The sequence below is a fragment of the Contarinia nasturtii genome, unplaced genomic scaffold (assembly GCF_009176525.2).
Source record: "Contarinia nasturtii isolate CC-2019 unplaced genomic scaffold, AAFC_CNas_1.1 Cnas_scaffold_4311, whole genome shotgun sequence".
NCBI classification, from domain to species: domain Eukaryota; kingdom Metazoa; phylum Arthropoda; class Insecta; order Diptera; family Cecidomyiidae; genus Contarinia; species Contarinia nasturtii.
The window spans coordinates 2,054,207-2,069,651 of NW_022201606.1; the positions used below are offsets into that span (position 1 = coordinate 2,054,207).

A 15,445-nucleotide genomic window follows, 5' to 3' on the forward strand; every position below is an offset into this window, starting at 1 on the left:
GATTGTATAGCTTAGTTCATATATTGAACTTGTAATGAATATTTATTGAATTAACTTTGATTTGGTCAAATTGCCCGCTTTTTCTGCAATAATTCAATTAAAAATAATTGTATGGAGATCGCACACAGTTATTTCTGTATGAATCAAAATATTTCATTTGAATCTTCTTAAATCAGTCGTATTTGGGATTCAGTCGCAACAAAACGCACATTTTCTTAGTTCTCAAAAGAATTTCGAATAAGTTGAAAAAGATCCGAAAATTACAAGTGTCACTCCAGTTATATAAATCAATATCTTTAAAAAATGAAATTGATTTTTTTACTGTTCACTTTTGTGCCATTGTTTGTCGCGATAGAGAACGAAACATATTTTGGCAAACTGTTGGAGTCTGATTTGCCAAAATTCTGTTTTCATGCATCTATTTTACTTGAAGAGGGAGATACTCGTTGCAACGGAGCAATAATCTCTTCCACGCAAATTCTAACTTTCTTCAAATGTATAAGATATTGGGATTGTCCTCCTAGAGAAGGTCCCTCTCATTGATATGAGTCAAAAAATATATCGGTGCGAGTCGGTTCATTAGAACGATTTAATGGGGGAATTATTAGACAAGTAGCCAGTTTTAAACACTTACCCTATCAACTTAACGATCATATAGCAGAAAGCAGTTGGTACAAAGAAAGCACTCGAATTGAATTTGAAGATGTGGCAAGCCTTGATTTGATTGTGTTTACACTCAAAGAGCCATTACCATTGGGTCCAACGATTTGCCCAATACGTTTAGCCGAAAAGAGAGACAACATTTTTGTAAAAATTGGAGCCAATGTTGAAATTATTGGCTGTGATACCAGCAAAAAAGAAGCAACAAAAACCAGAGAGTTGCATTGGATAAAAAAAACGATATCCAATGTCACTGAAACATGTCCCCGATTCTATTTCCCTAGAGAAGGCATATTATATAATATAGAGGGAGGTAAGAAGTTTGTTATTTATTTTTTATTAATTTTACACCCGCAAGAACGCCTGCTTTAGTATAGCATGGGCAATACAAAAGAAAATCAGATTTTGCACAATTGTTAATAATTTCGCGGAAAAACCATTTGTATTATTATTAGAGAACTTACTTTTCTCAAGTTAAGAGAGTAATATTTTCGGGAGAGTTTCATACAAACATGCCTTGTAACAGCAGAAAGACAGTCGAAAAAAACGATAAAATTTTTGTCGATTTTTCTCTTCTTAGCTAACTTCATATCAAATTTTGTGCCAAAAAGCATCGAATAAATGATTAAATTTTCCATTAAAAATATAATACAAAAATGTGTTGTCAAAAATTCAAAAAGACTAGAAAACAAATTAAACAATTTAAATTTTATATATTTTTTCATTTAGCTCCGTTGATTGTTAGAAGAAAAAACAATTTATTTCCTAACGGAGAACCATTGCTATTAGGAATAGTGTCAGATGGTGACACAATTTACACATCGTATAACGGAGCTGTAAAAATTTCGGCATTTTCCAGATATATAATGGTCAGTTTACAAGTGTTATGATGTTTTATTAATAATTATTCATGACAGCTGCTAGCAGACATTATAATGAGATATTTTCAGCCAGATGAATCAGCTCAGCCAGATATCATCAGGAGCTGAAATGGAGTGAAAACAATAAAAGTGATTGTTATAGTGATTGTAGCAATGTAAGTGTAATTATAACCATAACAATCACTTCTATAGTTTTTACTAAATTTCAGCTCCTGACGATATCTGGCTGAGCTGAATCATCTGGCTGAAAACATCTCATTATAATGTCTGCATGACAGATGCAATGTAAAAACTCAGGCTACTAAAATGACAAGTAGAATTTGCAAATGTTTAAAATTTCAACAATTTTTGTATGCGTGTTGTGATTTGTCCAACATTTGTTCAATTATTTATTTTATTTTAATTGTTTGTTGGAATTTGAAACACTACAGCTAACAGTTGTCATTTACAAACAACACTTTTTTCAATTCAGTTGTTTTTTTTTATTAAGGGAAACGAAACGATGCCTATGGGTAGATGCTGAAAAACTCATTCAAAGATTAATTCTAATAAATAGGTTAAATTTATTAATATTATTATTATCAACATTTGATTATGTACGAAATTTTTGTCGTTTCAACTCCGCGTAAAAAATTTTTCTATTAGGTTGTTATACCATATCGTACCAACTCAATAAAAAAGAATTTTAACGATTGTATATCCCTGCGAAATTAAAATAGCAAATTCTTGTTATTTTTGTTACAAATGAATTTGCTTGCAATAATAAACATTGTATTTAGTGAAGAAAATATGAAATAAATATTCAGTCATTATTGCATTTTTGAAAGAAAAGTCGCATTTCAATTTGAAGATGGAATCGTTAAAGTTTATTTCAATTTTCTTTTTAATAATTGTTTTGTAATCAAAAGTGAAGCGATAACTGGTGATTTCATATCGAACAAAGATTAATGACTCAATATTGTCACAATGTGGCTATTATGTGCCAAAAAAATAACGGTGAAAAAGTGTTTTATTGCTCCGGTGGTATTGTCTCCTAATACGGCGTTATGACATCGCTAGATTGCCACAGAGACTTAGAAAATCTAAATTGTATAAAAAAAATTGTGCGAGTCGGTAGAGTCGATATCTCTAATGGCACAGCGTATGAGATTGAAGTAATTAAACCATATCCGTACACTTCAAAATACGTTGATATTGCGGTCCCTCGGGTTTGACTTTAGCAATATCATTGGATTCCTGTGACGAAAAAAAGAAAAAAAAATTGTTTTTTATTGAAATTGCCACCACCCACGCCATATGCATAATATCTATGAAAAACATTTCACATAGCTCATTAGGGCCTATTTAAAAAAAAAACTTACGTGTATTCTTTTTTACTATGTCATTGGATCTCTGTAACGAAAAAAGAGAATTTTTATTATCAAAATTGCTCTTTTTTTCAATGAAACTTACATGTTCCATAGTTGATAATTGTTGAAATATCCATGTTTCAAAATCTTTTAATCTGGCTGACGTTTCTAAGTCGATGATATCTTTATTTTTTAAAAAAGGTAAAAAATATTAATAAAAAAAAAACTAACCACCCTGGTCACCGTCGCTACCATGTATTCCTACGTCTTTGGTTCGGAAACAAAAATCACTCTCTGGGAGACTTTGTTGTCGAATATATTCCAGATCATATCATTACACTCCAATCTACTCATAACCTTCATCTCCACGCCTCTTAATTTTCCAGCTGTCTCTTTGTTCGTGCCGTCTTGTCCATACCCACTCATCTGTAGCAAAATGAGATTTTAATGTAATTACAATTATGGATTTATTGAAAATTCACAATAAGCACAATATATGAAAGAAAATATTGTTTCATGAAAATTGAAAACGTATACTATTTGATCAATCAAATTTAAAAATAAAATAATTTCATTTGATGTAATCAAATAAAAATATTCACATAATTCGATTTGAAATTCGTTAAAGTATAAATAAAAATATTAGAATATTTTATTTGAACATTTAATTAAATTTAATTTTTTTATATCTTGATTCAGAACAATAAAAAAATGGAAAGTAAAAATTAATAAATTTACTAACCTCTACTAAGGTACCTGTCATATTAACTCACTAATAATGTCTAATTTGCAAACGTAGTTATTTAATTGTAATGGTCGTTTAATTTTCACAACAGCAATTTAAACGTATTTTGAAGTGTAAGGATATGGTTTAATTTTTTCAATCTCATACTCTGTGCCGTTGGAGATATCGACACTACCGACTCGCACAATTTTTTTTATACAATTTAGATTTTCTAAGTCTCTGTGGAAATCTAGCGATGTCAGAACGCCGTATTGGGAGACAATACCACCGGAGCAATAAAACACTTTTTCACCGCTATTTTTTGGCACATAATAGCCGCATTGTGACAATATTGAGTCATTAATCTTTGTTCGATAATGAAATCACCAGTTATCGCTTCACTTTTGACTACAAAACAATTATTAAAAAGAAAATTGAAATAAACTTTAGCGATTCCATCTTCAAATTGAAATGCAGCTTTAGTTTTGTCTATCGTCGATGCGGAGTATTCAAAAATGCAACAATGTTCTCTATACGTGCACAATAATTGGATTATAAAACAGAACTGATTTACTTATTTAAACGAGCCTGCTTATATACAAAAAAGTACGTGCTTAGAAGTGACTTTGAAAATTGATTGAAGGTGGAAAAAAAACATAAATCAATAACACAAAAATAAGTAATAAACTAATTAAGATAATGTTCAGCCATGAACAAACAATGACATATATATTTATTCATATTTTGTTCACTATATACAATGTTTATTATTGCAAGCAAATTCATACGAATGAAATGCAAAGATTATGCATATTGAATGGGTGTGTACAGCCGTCCTCTGTGATAATTATTTATATGAAACATTTGAACACTCCAGAATAAAAACAACGTACTGAATGGTTGTTATATCAAAGCGGAACACGGCGTTATTTTAACATAGATTTGTTGTTGTATTACAACCATTCTGTACGTTGTTTTTATTCTAGAGCGTTCAGTTGTACAAATAAAATGCAAAATAGACTTCAAATGAAATGATTACATTTCAATACGGCTCAGAATGTATTTTACCATAATTCCAAACACATTTATTTTGAGCAAATGTGAGTTCGTGTTATAAAATTTGGTAAATCATTCAATTCGGAGCTTGCGTTGTTTTTCCTGTTGATAGTAAGTATTCTCTTTCGATTGAAGTGTTCAACTATGAATTTTCAATTGTCGTCATAATTTTTTTTATTTTGACGGGTATTTTTTGTGCAGATGGTGGTACTATCACAATAGATCGCATTAATTTGTCTAAAAATTCGGGCTTAAAATTTAACGTTTGAATGAACATCATAATTACAATAGAAGTCAAATGCAGACATTTTATTGGTATTAATAATTGAACGTATTTCGGTTGACGGAGTTGTAATCATTAACTATATTGGAAGAGACATATATAATTTAACAACATAACGCATTCCAAAATTCACAGATGAGCACTATGGTGCATTCATTTCTGATGATTGCGCTATCACGTTGTATCATAAATATGAATTGCATCTCCGCTCAAGGCGAAAGCTAACAAAAAATATAGGCGCAATAGTTTCGGCAATCTTAGCAGATAATGAAATGCGTATTAATGAAAGATTATACTTTGAAATGCTGATTATGATTATGTACTCTGGTTGTCACCAGTTCACTCATAAAAATCATCTGTTGGTTAGTAAAACTCGGCATGTTAAAATGTGTCTGTTTAAATTGTCGCTAATACTCGGTTTTCTGTGTCAAAATGTGATCAATTACAAAATATTGGGAGTTTTTCCAGTTCCATGGAGATCACACTATGAAAGGTCTGGCGTTAGATGGCCATCAAGGTCTCATCGAACAAGTTTGACCTCCGGTCGTTCGTCCGAATATTTTATGTAAATGTCCGAATGACTGTTCGAATGTCCATGGCCATGAAGTGACTGTAATTAGTCCATTTATGGAGAAGAACCCGATAAAAAACTATAAAGAAGTTTTACTGGAACATTCTCTTGAGAATTGTCGAATGAGTAAATTTTTTGAATGATAATATTCACTTATGAAATTTTACAAAAAAAAAACACGTTTTCTTTTTCTGCAGATACGGCTAAAAATAATTTTTTGGATTAAAATATTGCTTCCTATGTGTCATTTACTTTCAATAGCTACACCAATCGAATGACATTTTGGCAACGAATGTACAATTCATTGTGTTTTAGGTTTGAAGACTTGGCACATCCTATTTATTTCATACTGAAGCAACAAAAACTAATGGAAAGTCTGTTTCCTGAAGCCAAAAATTGGCCAAATCTCGAAGAGATCAGAAGAAATGTATCGCTGGTTCTGTTGAATACGCACACAACGTTAGGTACTCCACGTCCGTATGCTCCAAATATGATTGTGGTCGGTGGTATGCAAATACAAAAAGACATCGAGCCACTGCCCCTCAAAATACAAACATTTTTGGATGAAGCGGTTAAAGGAGCTATTTTTGTCTCTCTTGGCTCTAGCGTGCTAATAACTAAACTAAGCAAAAATCAGTTCAATGCCATCGTCAATGCATTCAAATCGTATCAAAATGTTCGAATTTTGATCAAAAGTGATGAAAAAATTACAATTTCATCGCATAAGGAATCTGATATTCTGGTCGAACCATGTTTCAATCAACAATCCATTTTGGCACATTCACGTATTAGATTATTTATAACGCATGGCGGTCTATTGAGTAAAACAGGTAAAATATACATATGAATTTAAAATCAAAACTGTTAGCAAATGAGGGTTTCTTGCATTTTCAGAAGCTGTTCATTTTGGCAAACCCATAGTCGGTATTCCATTTTACTTTGATCCACACTTTAACATGAAATTGGCCGAACAGAAAAGCTTTGGAATCAGTGTTCCGATTGAAACTTTAAATGCGGGAAACATTGCCGCAGCTGTTGACAAAGTACTTAGTGTATCAAGGTAATGCATCAAGGTAATAGAATAAGAATATATGACGAAATTTGAAGTTCATTAGTTCATACACTTTTCACGTTGATTTTCAGCTATGCAGAGAATGCAAAGTTAATATCTGATAGATTCCGTGATCAGCCACGTACTCCAATAGAAACAGGAATGCATTGGGTCAAGCATGTAACAACGAAGAACAAAGGTGCTCCGCACTTGAAAAGTGTTGCAGTCGAATAACCATTTTATAAATTGTACAATTTGGATGTGTGGACGTTCATTTATGGTTTAGATTTAAAACAAAAAACAAAAATGGCATAATAAGTTTCAAACATTGCGGTAATGAATCATTTCAGTGTTGTTTAGAATTGGTTTGAATTTATCCGTCAATGACGGTGAATTCAAATTGATATTTTTTTATTTAATTTCATTACGATCGTCTTTATTTAATATATGGTTATTGTTTGCGAATACTGTTTTTTTATTAAATTTTTAGGAGATAAATATCATCAAATAAAAAACCTCTGTCGAGGTGATGATCCGCTGTGATAATTATTTATATAAAACATTTGTCCAAATAAAATGCAAAATAAATGAAAGTCTTGCAAAGTAATACGCACTTGCACTGTTTCTATGGACAAAATTATTAAGTCGTCTGAAGATTTGAAAGTGGTCACATTTATTTATTTCTGTTCTTCAGACACAGAAGCAAACAAAATTGCTTCCCGAATAACCCACTGCAAATAATAAATAATTGAAAATTGTTTGTGTAGTCATTTGCAAATAACAATTTAAATTCGATTTGTTCTGGTAAAAATATATTTTAACCATAATTCGAAACAGATTTCTTTTGAGCAAATGTGAGTTTCGTGTTATAAAATTTGTATAAATTTGTATTAAATTTGGCGAATCATTCAGTTGAAACAGCCAAACTTGTAATCAACATGAAATTCTTTTTATTTGTGCTGCTGTTCGTCGGAGCTTGCGTTACTTTTCCTCTTGATAGTAAGTATTCTCTTTCAATTGAAGTGTTCAACTATGAATTTTCAATTGTCGTCATAAATTTTTTATTTTGACGGATATTTTTTATACAGATGGTGGTGCTATGACAATAGATCGCATTAATTTGTCAGCAGATGTTGAGATTACTGTTTTTCCCGGTCTTAACATAGGTGAAGACATCGCCTTGATAGATAACAATCATATTATAGAATAATTCTCACTTGAAATCGTATCAAAATCAACTTGACAAATAAATTGCACAGAAATGTTGATTTTTTCGGAAATATTTTATCAAAAAGTGTGCAATAAAAAAATGAGCAAAATAAATTTTTATCGTGAATTTGCTAATAAAAAGTTGCAAATAACGACATGGAATATATGACACTGTGAATATGAGAACAACCAATTATAAAAAAAAAACATTATTAAAACACAATTCACACAAAAATTTGATCTTTTAATCCTAAACAATAAGATTATAAAAATCTTACACAATTCTTCTGTTTCAAACTTGACGTTTTGTTATCTATTTTTATAGCTTAGGTTTGTTTTTTTATTCATTACCATAAAAATACGACATTCTGAAATAAAATGTTATATAAAAGAAACCGTCAACAAATATTACCAAGACAATTATTTGTACAAATCATTGTGGTCATCTAAAAAGTTGATCAAGGGTCACATAGTCAATATTCGAAGTAGTAATTGTAAACATTTTTGTTTATCACCGATAATACCAAAGAATATATAGTTTATTTGAATAATAATATATAGTTTATAGTAAGAATATATAGTTTATTTGAATAATTCATTTGTTGATGTGTCTATCATTTTGTTCATTTTACAATAAATGTAATCCCAGTGAATTTCTTAAACGAAAGAAAAAAAAAATTAACAAATAACCATACAATTTTGCAAAATCAAAAATTGTCCATAACATAAAACAAAAAAATGGAATTTACTAAAAACAACGATTCATGCAAAATGGAATTTACTTAATAAAATTGAGGCACTATTCAAAATTGATCGTAGAAAATTCCATCACCGAAATCCATATCATGATTTTTGAATAATAGTATCACAAAAACCATCAGTTGGCGTTGAGTGAAGTGTGGTAAATCACGACGCTCAGTTGCTATCTTTGCCTCGTCTTTTCTTTATTGCGCCAGTACTTGCGGTTGAATCACTATCGGTCACAATGATGCGTGTATTATTTGCGGTGTCCAATTGATTTTGCAACTTTCGGCGTTTCATCGTCAAGAAAATCACCCAGCCAAAACCAATTAAATTTCCGATCAACACTGCAAAATAAAAAAAATTGTCTATAGCAAAACACAAAAAAGGAAATTTACCAAAAAAAAAGTTTTTGTTTTGGAAAATGGACTTTACCACGGAAAATTGGTGGTACAAATTTGATGTTGATGAACACAAGCAGTGATAAGTATGACCAATTCGCTTTTAGAACAGGCCAATAGAGAGTGTACAAATTTTGTAAGGCTGCTTCTTGACTTTTACCCTGAAAAAGGCAACACAATGGAATTAGAATCAAATTCAATATTGAACTCTCATTTGCTCACCTCGAATATTGACAAGAAAAATAGTGATAATGCTTGAAACATTGGTGTATATATTAAGCGTTCGCAACCAAAGAATAGAAATTGATTCAGCTTGGTTCGTCCAACCAATGTCTTTTCCATGATTTTGTAGAAAAAGTGCGGCATTGATCCACCGAATAACAACCTAATTTCATGACACAAATATTATTAATTGCAATTTTAAAATAAAAAGCGAAAAATATTTACCCAAATAGTGCATATGCAAACAAATTCTGTTGATTGATCTCTTTGTTTCCCATGATGATTTTTTGCGAGACAAAATTCGCACTGGATGCCAAGACGCAGCTGAAAATTTGAGTAAGAACAAAAGAATACAAGGTAAGCACTTCTATAAATAGATTATAAAAAAAAAATAGTTGTGATATACTCGAATGTTTATACCTGGTTATTGATTTTGTCCGAAGTGGATGCATAAATAATTGCTCCAAGTAAAAACTTAGAGCATCAAATAGTGGCTTAGACAAAGACATTTTATTTGGCCTTCTATGGTATGATTACTTTCAAATAATGTTGGTTTCTATTTGCTCGCTAATGTGAATGCATTAATTATGCAAACATCGAATATTCAGTACTCCAGCACGAATAATTCAAGTTAGTGTTTTTTCTTTATCAAACCACTTTTGTTCGAGATTTGTTTTTGAATCAAGATGAAAGTGTTATCACTTTGCGAGTATTTAAATGATGCCGAGAAATCCTTATCTTGACTGAATATTCGTTATAAATCACTCTTCACTTTAACAAAAAAAACGACGCAAACAAAAGATGTAAAAAAATAGAAATCGAACCATGCACAAGTGTCTTCACACTACAATAGAATGTTTTGTATGTAATGTAAATAAAACATTTATCGCTTGTTTTGACTGTAGTGATATGAAATGTCATTTTTTGTGTATGGAGCGGTAATATTACAGTGTTGCCAACTTTAATGTCCCAAACAAAATTTTGTTGGAAATTGAATAATTCGTCGTTTTGGCACGGGAATGAGTTTGCACAATGAATTTTGGTAAATTAAACGATGATTTTCTCTAGAAAATGTGGAATTTTAATCTCTTTTCTATTGAGATATAATTAAAAACGATATTGAATAAAAATGAATGATTTCGTCTTTATTTCTTTATAATAGTTCAACCAAGAAAATAAAACCATTTTGATTTGATTGTACAATTTGGATAAAATCCTCAACTTAAATCTAGAAAATGAGTGCAGAAAATTAACAAATGAATATCAAATTTGAGCACCCTTTTCGTCCATAAATTTTATGTACAGTACAAAAACAATATTTGACACTAATAAATAATTCAATATAAGTATTGAATTTTGAATTCAGATTCTCAAAAACCATTTAACCACTACCATGTTAGATAATTATTTTAATTCAATAACAACAAAAAAAATGTATTGTTCGACTGCTCAAACATTGAGCGTTACGAAGATAGTCAACTGGTTTGTGTGTGTGCGATTCGACGTGCATTGAGCTAGCTCAATGCAATTTAATAAATTAACTAATATTAAACGAATCGTTTCGATTTCTTTTTTCGTTAAATTGCAAGGCAAAAATGAACAGCGACGTGAGATTTTGTTTAAACCTCAAGTTTAAATTAGATAAGAATGAAAATCTTTGTTTGCATTTAGCACCAGATTTGTTGTTTAGTACAATTGTCATTGCGATTTGCAAATGATAACAGCGGTATGTCCACTCTTATTTCAATTCTGTATCATATCTATTACTTGGATTATATCATATTGTTTGACTTTGTTCTTATCACGATAAATAAAAAAAAATTAAAATGTGTGTTTGAGCTACTGTACTATTGCACTATGGAAAAGGCTAGTTTGTTGTGGTTGTGACAGCTGCAGATGCTTCTTCTTGTGCTTTGGCCTTTGCTTCTTCTACTGAGTAGTTATAAGCACGAGCCAATTGTATGATTTGAGTCAATGCAACAAACACATTCACCGAGAATAAGCCGTAATTTTTCGGAATGATTACCAATGAATAGCGTGACCAAATGATTCCGGTTGCCAAAAGTGAACCAGACTGACCGATGGATAGCTGGTTTGCCGGTCGTGATAAATCACTCAAACCAGCGATGACCAAACTCTATTGGAATTATAAGAAAAAATTTTTATGTGAGAATCAAGCATTGATAAGAATGAATGATAAGCACATGGTGTCTCATCGTGATCTCTGTAATACTTTTCGGTCACATTGAACAAATCGATAAAGTATAAAGTCATTCGATACATACCCATTTGAATGCTGGTGCCCAGAAAAACACTGTTTTTGGACCTGAAATGATGAACAAAATTGGATTTTAAAAAAATTTGCAACGTACTTTCCGTAGTCTCCAATTCAAAATCCAATGATTCGCCTTTGTTATGTAAACAGAGGCATGCGCACATGCTATCAACGAGCAAAATTATAACCTTGAAATAAGCTGACTAGATTTGTTTAATAGGCAAGTTAATAAGATTAAAATACAATGCATCAATTGAATTCGTCGATTATGAATTGAATTTTATGTGAACTGTCGCCGCAATGCCATTTACCTGCTGGATGATTCCAAAGTGGTTGTAGTTTTTTTGGTACAAACGGTTCGGCTGATTTAATCAACAATTGATAAACTTTGGTTGGAAATGAGGCCTTTGTCAAAACATTAGCAGCTGGGGTCGCCATTATTTATCACAGTTGTTGACAATATAAACAGTTCTAATTGGAAACTTTGATGATTTATCGATTGATAAGATAAGCGTGATACGTGCTTTCACTTCGCTGTATGTCGATTGACTGAGTACGATTGTTGTCTATGGCGTTGTTTTGTTGATGAATAATTCTTCCGCAATAAACACAAATCAATTTAAAAATAGACTGACTATTTCCCTCTTTTAGAATCACTTTTTTCTTTTCTTTTTTTTCAATTGCAGTTTGTGTTCGTACGATCGTTGGTAAATGCAGTTTTCGTCAAACAATTTCGGATCAATCGGTCGTCTAAAAATATACAAACGAAAACTTAATCAGGCGCTCTACTTATGCAACCATTTATACTCACTACCAGTATGCCACACTGTTGTCGACGCCACGAAAAATTCGCAATAATGAACTTGAAATGTTGAAAATTGAGGCTCGATTCTGTATTGGCCACTGAATAAACGAGAATGACAAGAATGAAATCTAGACGACGTATGTAACCCAAAAAAACACATGCGAAAGGTGTATGAACGAGACGTCAAATATGAAACACACATCGCATACATACGAACAACACATATAATAACCAATGCTGAAGTAGTAGTGAGAAGCTAAGATTTTAGTCTATGGTCTATGCACACACATTCACAAGTATGTTTGAAAAAACGTTCAATCTGATCAATACACACGGTGTGATTGTGAACATCAACAAGTGAGTACAAGCACTGGGTTTACAATACTCTTAGCGTTTGATGTAATGCGGAACATAAAAGCGATGCCAACAATTATTGTTTTATTTTCATCGTATGACTTATTTTTGCGTTCGACTTGCTCTTTACGCCAGATGTTTTTCTTCCTTCCTTTACATGTTACAATTTCCAATGTAGCATTTAAAAACAAAGTTTTATTTTTAAGATTTTAAATTACAATGTTTGCGTCTCGATTAGATAAATTTAAAAAAAAAATCAAAATATAATATGAGTGTATTGAAATAAGTTATCGATTAAAATTGGAGAAACTCAATTCTTACAAACGTCTTTGATTTGTTTAAGGAATTTAGTTGTTTTCTTCAATCATTTTCAACATAAAATCAGCATACACACAATACGTTAAGAAAAATTATCAACTCTTGATTCCACTACAAATTACCAGTTCTTAATTGCAAACCAATGAATCTATGTTTTTAAAATTAACGAAAACTAATCTTTTTTATGATATCCACTACTGATATAGTTTGAATAATCTTTAATTTCGAAAGGTTTTTTTCAATTGCATCATAAAATTGAATAGAATTTGTGAGTCACTAATTTGGCTTACTTCCAATATGAATGGTACAGATATACTGAATGGCTCAAATTAAAGAAAACACTCAGTAGATCTAAGTTTGCTTGAATTGCGTTCACAGTGCGTGTTGCAAATGCAATACGGCAATTGCAGGGTGATTTTTTTATGTTTGTTGAGGATAACATATCAATGAAATTAAATTCAACAGCATGGCAAAATAAGGACTTCACATCAGTTAGATGAATGAACTGATAAGAATTACATTTATTTGCTTAATGATGTAATAATAATTGAATTCTGAGGTGCAAGGGTGTTCTACGAGTATACATTGTGAGTATCGATCGATTAAAAAAATATATTTAATTATTTTTGAATTCACTTTTGGATCTGTTTCCTAGAGTCAAGTTTCTATCGGAATTTGAGAGACTTGAAAGTATTGATATTTTTAAAAGCCAAGGTTGGCCTGTTTCAATCCACTTAAAATAAAAATGAAATATGATGAAAATGATAATGAATTGACAAAGGAAGACACAAACACCAAATTATGCCTCAACTTCAGAACGTAGACAGCATTCAATCTATCCGCTAGTTATACATTCGTTCAAAGTTTTTCTAATAATATTAAAAAATAATAATGTTTTTGAAGCAAATGGAAAAGTTCCTTTTGTTTTTCATAGTGCTTGGATTGTGTACGACATGGAGTAGCTTCAATCATAAATTTCGACTGCAAGCGTGTTTTTTTCTGTCAATTTTATTGGGGCTGATTTGTTCTTCTATATATTTTTTGGACAAGTTTTATGAATTTAACTCAATTGAAAGTTCCGTTCATAACATATTCCATGTTTTGATGATATTGACCTACTTGATTGTTATTACTGAATCTTTTGTCCAGAAAGAGTCTCAAGTAAAACTTATTCAGAAATTTACAAATGTTGATCAATTATTTCATTCAAAGTTAAAAATCTTGATTCCATATCGAGAAGAAAAATGCAAAATATTTGTACGCTGTTTTACACTTGCATTAATTTTTTTCTTTGTATCAATCTTTTTCATCGTACATTCACACTTTAAAGGAATTTATTTCGAGTTTCTGTATCCTTCAGTATTTGTAAATTTGATTATCCGTTTCAGATTGATTCAAATATTATTTTGGGTTTATTTAGTACGGTCACGTTGTATTTTGATTAATAACGAATTGAAAAGAATTCAAATTGTAGACGACAAGAAAAGTAATAGATGTCGTGACAGAAAATCCAAATTGGCTTCGACAAGAATGTTAATCTACGAACGAGTTTTGATCTTGAAATTCATATACGAAGAGCTAAACGAATCATGTGAATTAATCAATCAAATATTTGGAACATCTTTGCTGGCAATAACTGTCCAACACCTTGTTAATTTTATCTTGGATTGTTATTGGGGCTATTTAAGTCTATCTGACTTTGAGAGTGTGATAGTTATTTCAACTTTATTGGTTCCCACTGTTGTAATATTTGGCAGTCTACCTTTCTATTGTTCGTCTTGCTATCAAAATGTAAGCTAAAAATTATTTATTAAATCTTCTGCGAAAGAATTTGTAATTTTGTTCACTTCAAAGATTTTCCATAGATTTATATGAGTTTACGTTATTTTTTTTATTCTGTCTATAGCATACATTACATCTAGCTCGATATTGCTGTAGCGATATAAAAATAGCTGCTATTTATTGCATTTCTTCAACATTTTAAATAAATTCAAACAATGACACCATTGTTATGTCCAGCATACACAGCGTCTGAGCGAAGAGGTGCGTTAAATACCAGCTTTTTTGCATCGCTATTGCAATAGCTTCTATAAATATCTAGGTAGATTTAATGTATGATATTTTCCATGGTGAGGTTAATACAATTTTTTCAATGAAATATTTTTCTTTGACAGGGACGTCTAACTGAGATAAATCTTCTTCGCATTCCAATTGACATAGAGAATGAAACTCAAAATAATTTGATTCGAGAATTTTCGTTACATGTGCATCATGAACAATTTATCATATCAGCAAATGGATATTTTGATGTGAACCTTGACTTACTCTGTAATGTAAGTTATATTTGATGAAAAAGTAAATTAAATTGTTGATAAATAAATTTAAATGTCATTGTAGATGGTCACCGCTTCAGTAACATTTTTAATCATTTTAATTCAGTTCGAACAGAGTAATAGAGATATGCAAAACTTTGTGGGTATTAATGGTTAAACATCAAAATATTACATATTGTTATAAACACAATTATTACATATTGTTGAACACT

General features: G+C 30.9%; 3 protein-coding genes and 2 long non-coding RNA genes across 6 annotated transcripts; 2 read left to right on the forward strand and 3 right to left on the reverse strand.

Moving 5' to 3' along the window:
• Window positions 1-198: 198 nt before the first annotated feature.
• LOC116350749 lies at window positions 199-2,241 on the forward strand. Its single transcript, XR_004202050.1, has 3 exons — window positions 199-973; window positions 1,390-1,529; window positions 2,032-2,241. It is a non-coding gene; the product is annotated as an uncharacterized LOC116350749 (long non-coding RNA).
• A 137-nt stretch (window positions 2,242-2,378) lies between these two features.
• Window positions 2,379-4,177, reverse strand: LOC116350748. The gene is made up of 5 exons (XR_004202049.1): window positions 3,633-4,177; window positions 3,143-3,316; window positions 2,994-3,073; window positions 2,903-2,933; window positions 2,379-2,777 (listed from the first exon to the last, which is right to left on the reverse strand). It is a non-coding gene; the product is annotated as an uncharacterized LOC116350748 (long non-coding RNA).
• Window positions 4,178-5,672: 1,495 nt separating this feature from the next.
• Window positions 5,673-7,299, forward strand: LOC116350747 (UDP-glucuronosyltransferase 3A2-like). 2 transcript variants are annotated; one of them, XM_031782660.1, is made up of 3 exons: window positions 5,673-6,354; window positions 6,419-6,584; window positions 6,656-7,299. In XM_031782660.1, the coding sequence occupies exons 1-3, from the start codon at window positions 5,799-5,801 to the stop codon at window positions 6,807-6,809; spliced, it is 876 nt and encodes a 291-aa protein (XP_031638520.1). In that variant the 5' UTR covers window positions 5,673-5,798; the 3' UTR covers window positions 6,810-7,299. The 2 variants fall into 2 exon arrangements, with proteins under 2 accessions (XP_031638520.1, XP_031638521.1); XM_031782661.1 differs by having other exon boundaries at window positions 6,419-6,597; window positions 6,668-6,767.
• A 1,178-nt stretch (window positions 7,300-8,477) lies between these two features.
• On the reverse strand, window positions 8,478-10,004 carry LOC116350745 (peroxisomal membrane protein 2). Its single transcript, XM_031782657.1, has 5 exons — window positions 9,569-10,004; window positions 9,374-9,472; window positions 9,149-9,311; window positions 8,961-9,087; window positions 8,478-8,872 (listed from the first exon to the last, which is right to left on the reverse strand). The coding sequence occupies exons 1-5, from the start codon at window positions 9,655-9,657 to the stop codon at window positions 8,700-8,702; spliced, it is 651 nt and encodes a 216-aa protein (XP_031638517.1). The 5' UTR covers window positions 9,658-10,004; the 3' UTR covers window positions 8,478-8,699.
• A 263-nt stretch (window positions 10,005-10,267) lies between these two features.
• Window positions 10,268-12,387, reverse strand: LOC116350746 (mitochondrial pyruvate carrier 2-like). Its single transcript, XM_031782658.1, has 4 exons — window positions 12,235-12,387; window positions 11,735-12,173; window positions 11,434-11,474; window positions 10,268-11,285 (listed from the first exon to the last, which is right to left on the reverse strand). The coding sequence occupies exons 2-4, from the start codon at window positions 11,859-11,861 to the stop codon at window positions 11,016-11,018; spliced, it is 438 nt and encodes a 145-aa protein (XP_031638518.1). The 5' UTR covers window positions 11,862-12,173; window positions 12,235-12,387; the 3' UTR covers window positions 10,268-11,015.
• Window positions 12,388-15,445: the final 3,058 nt, after the last annotated feature.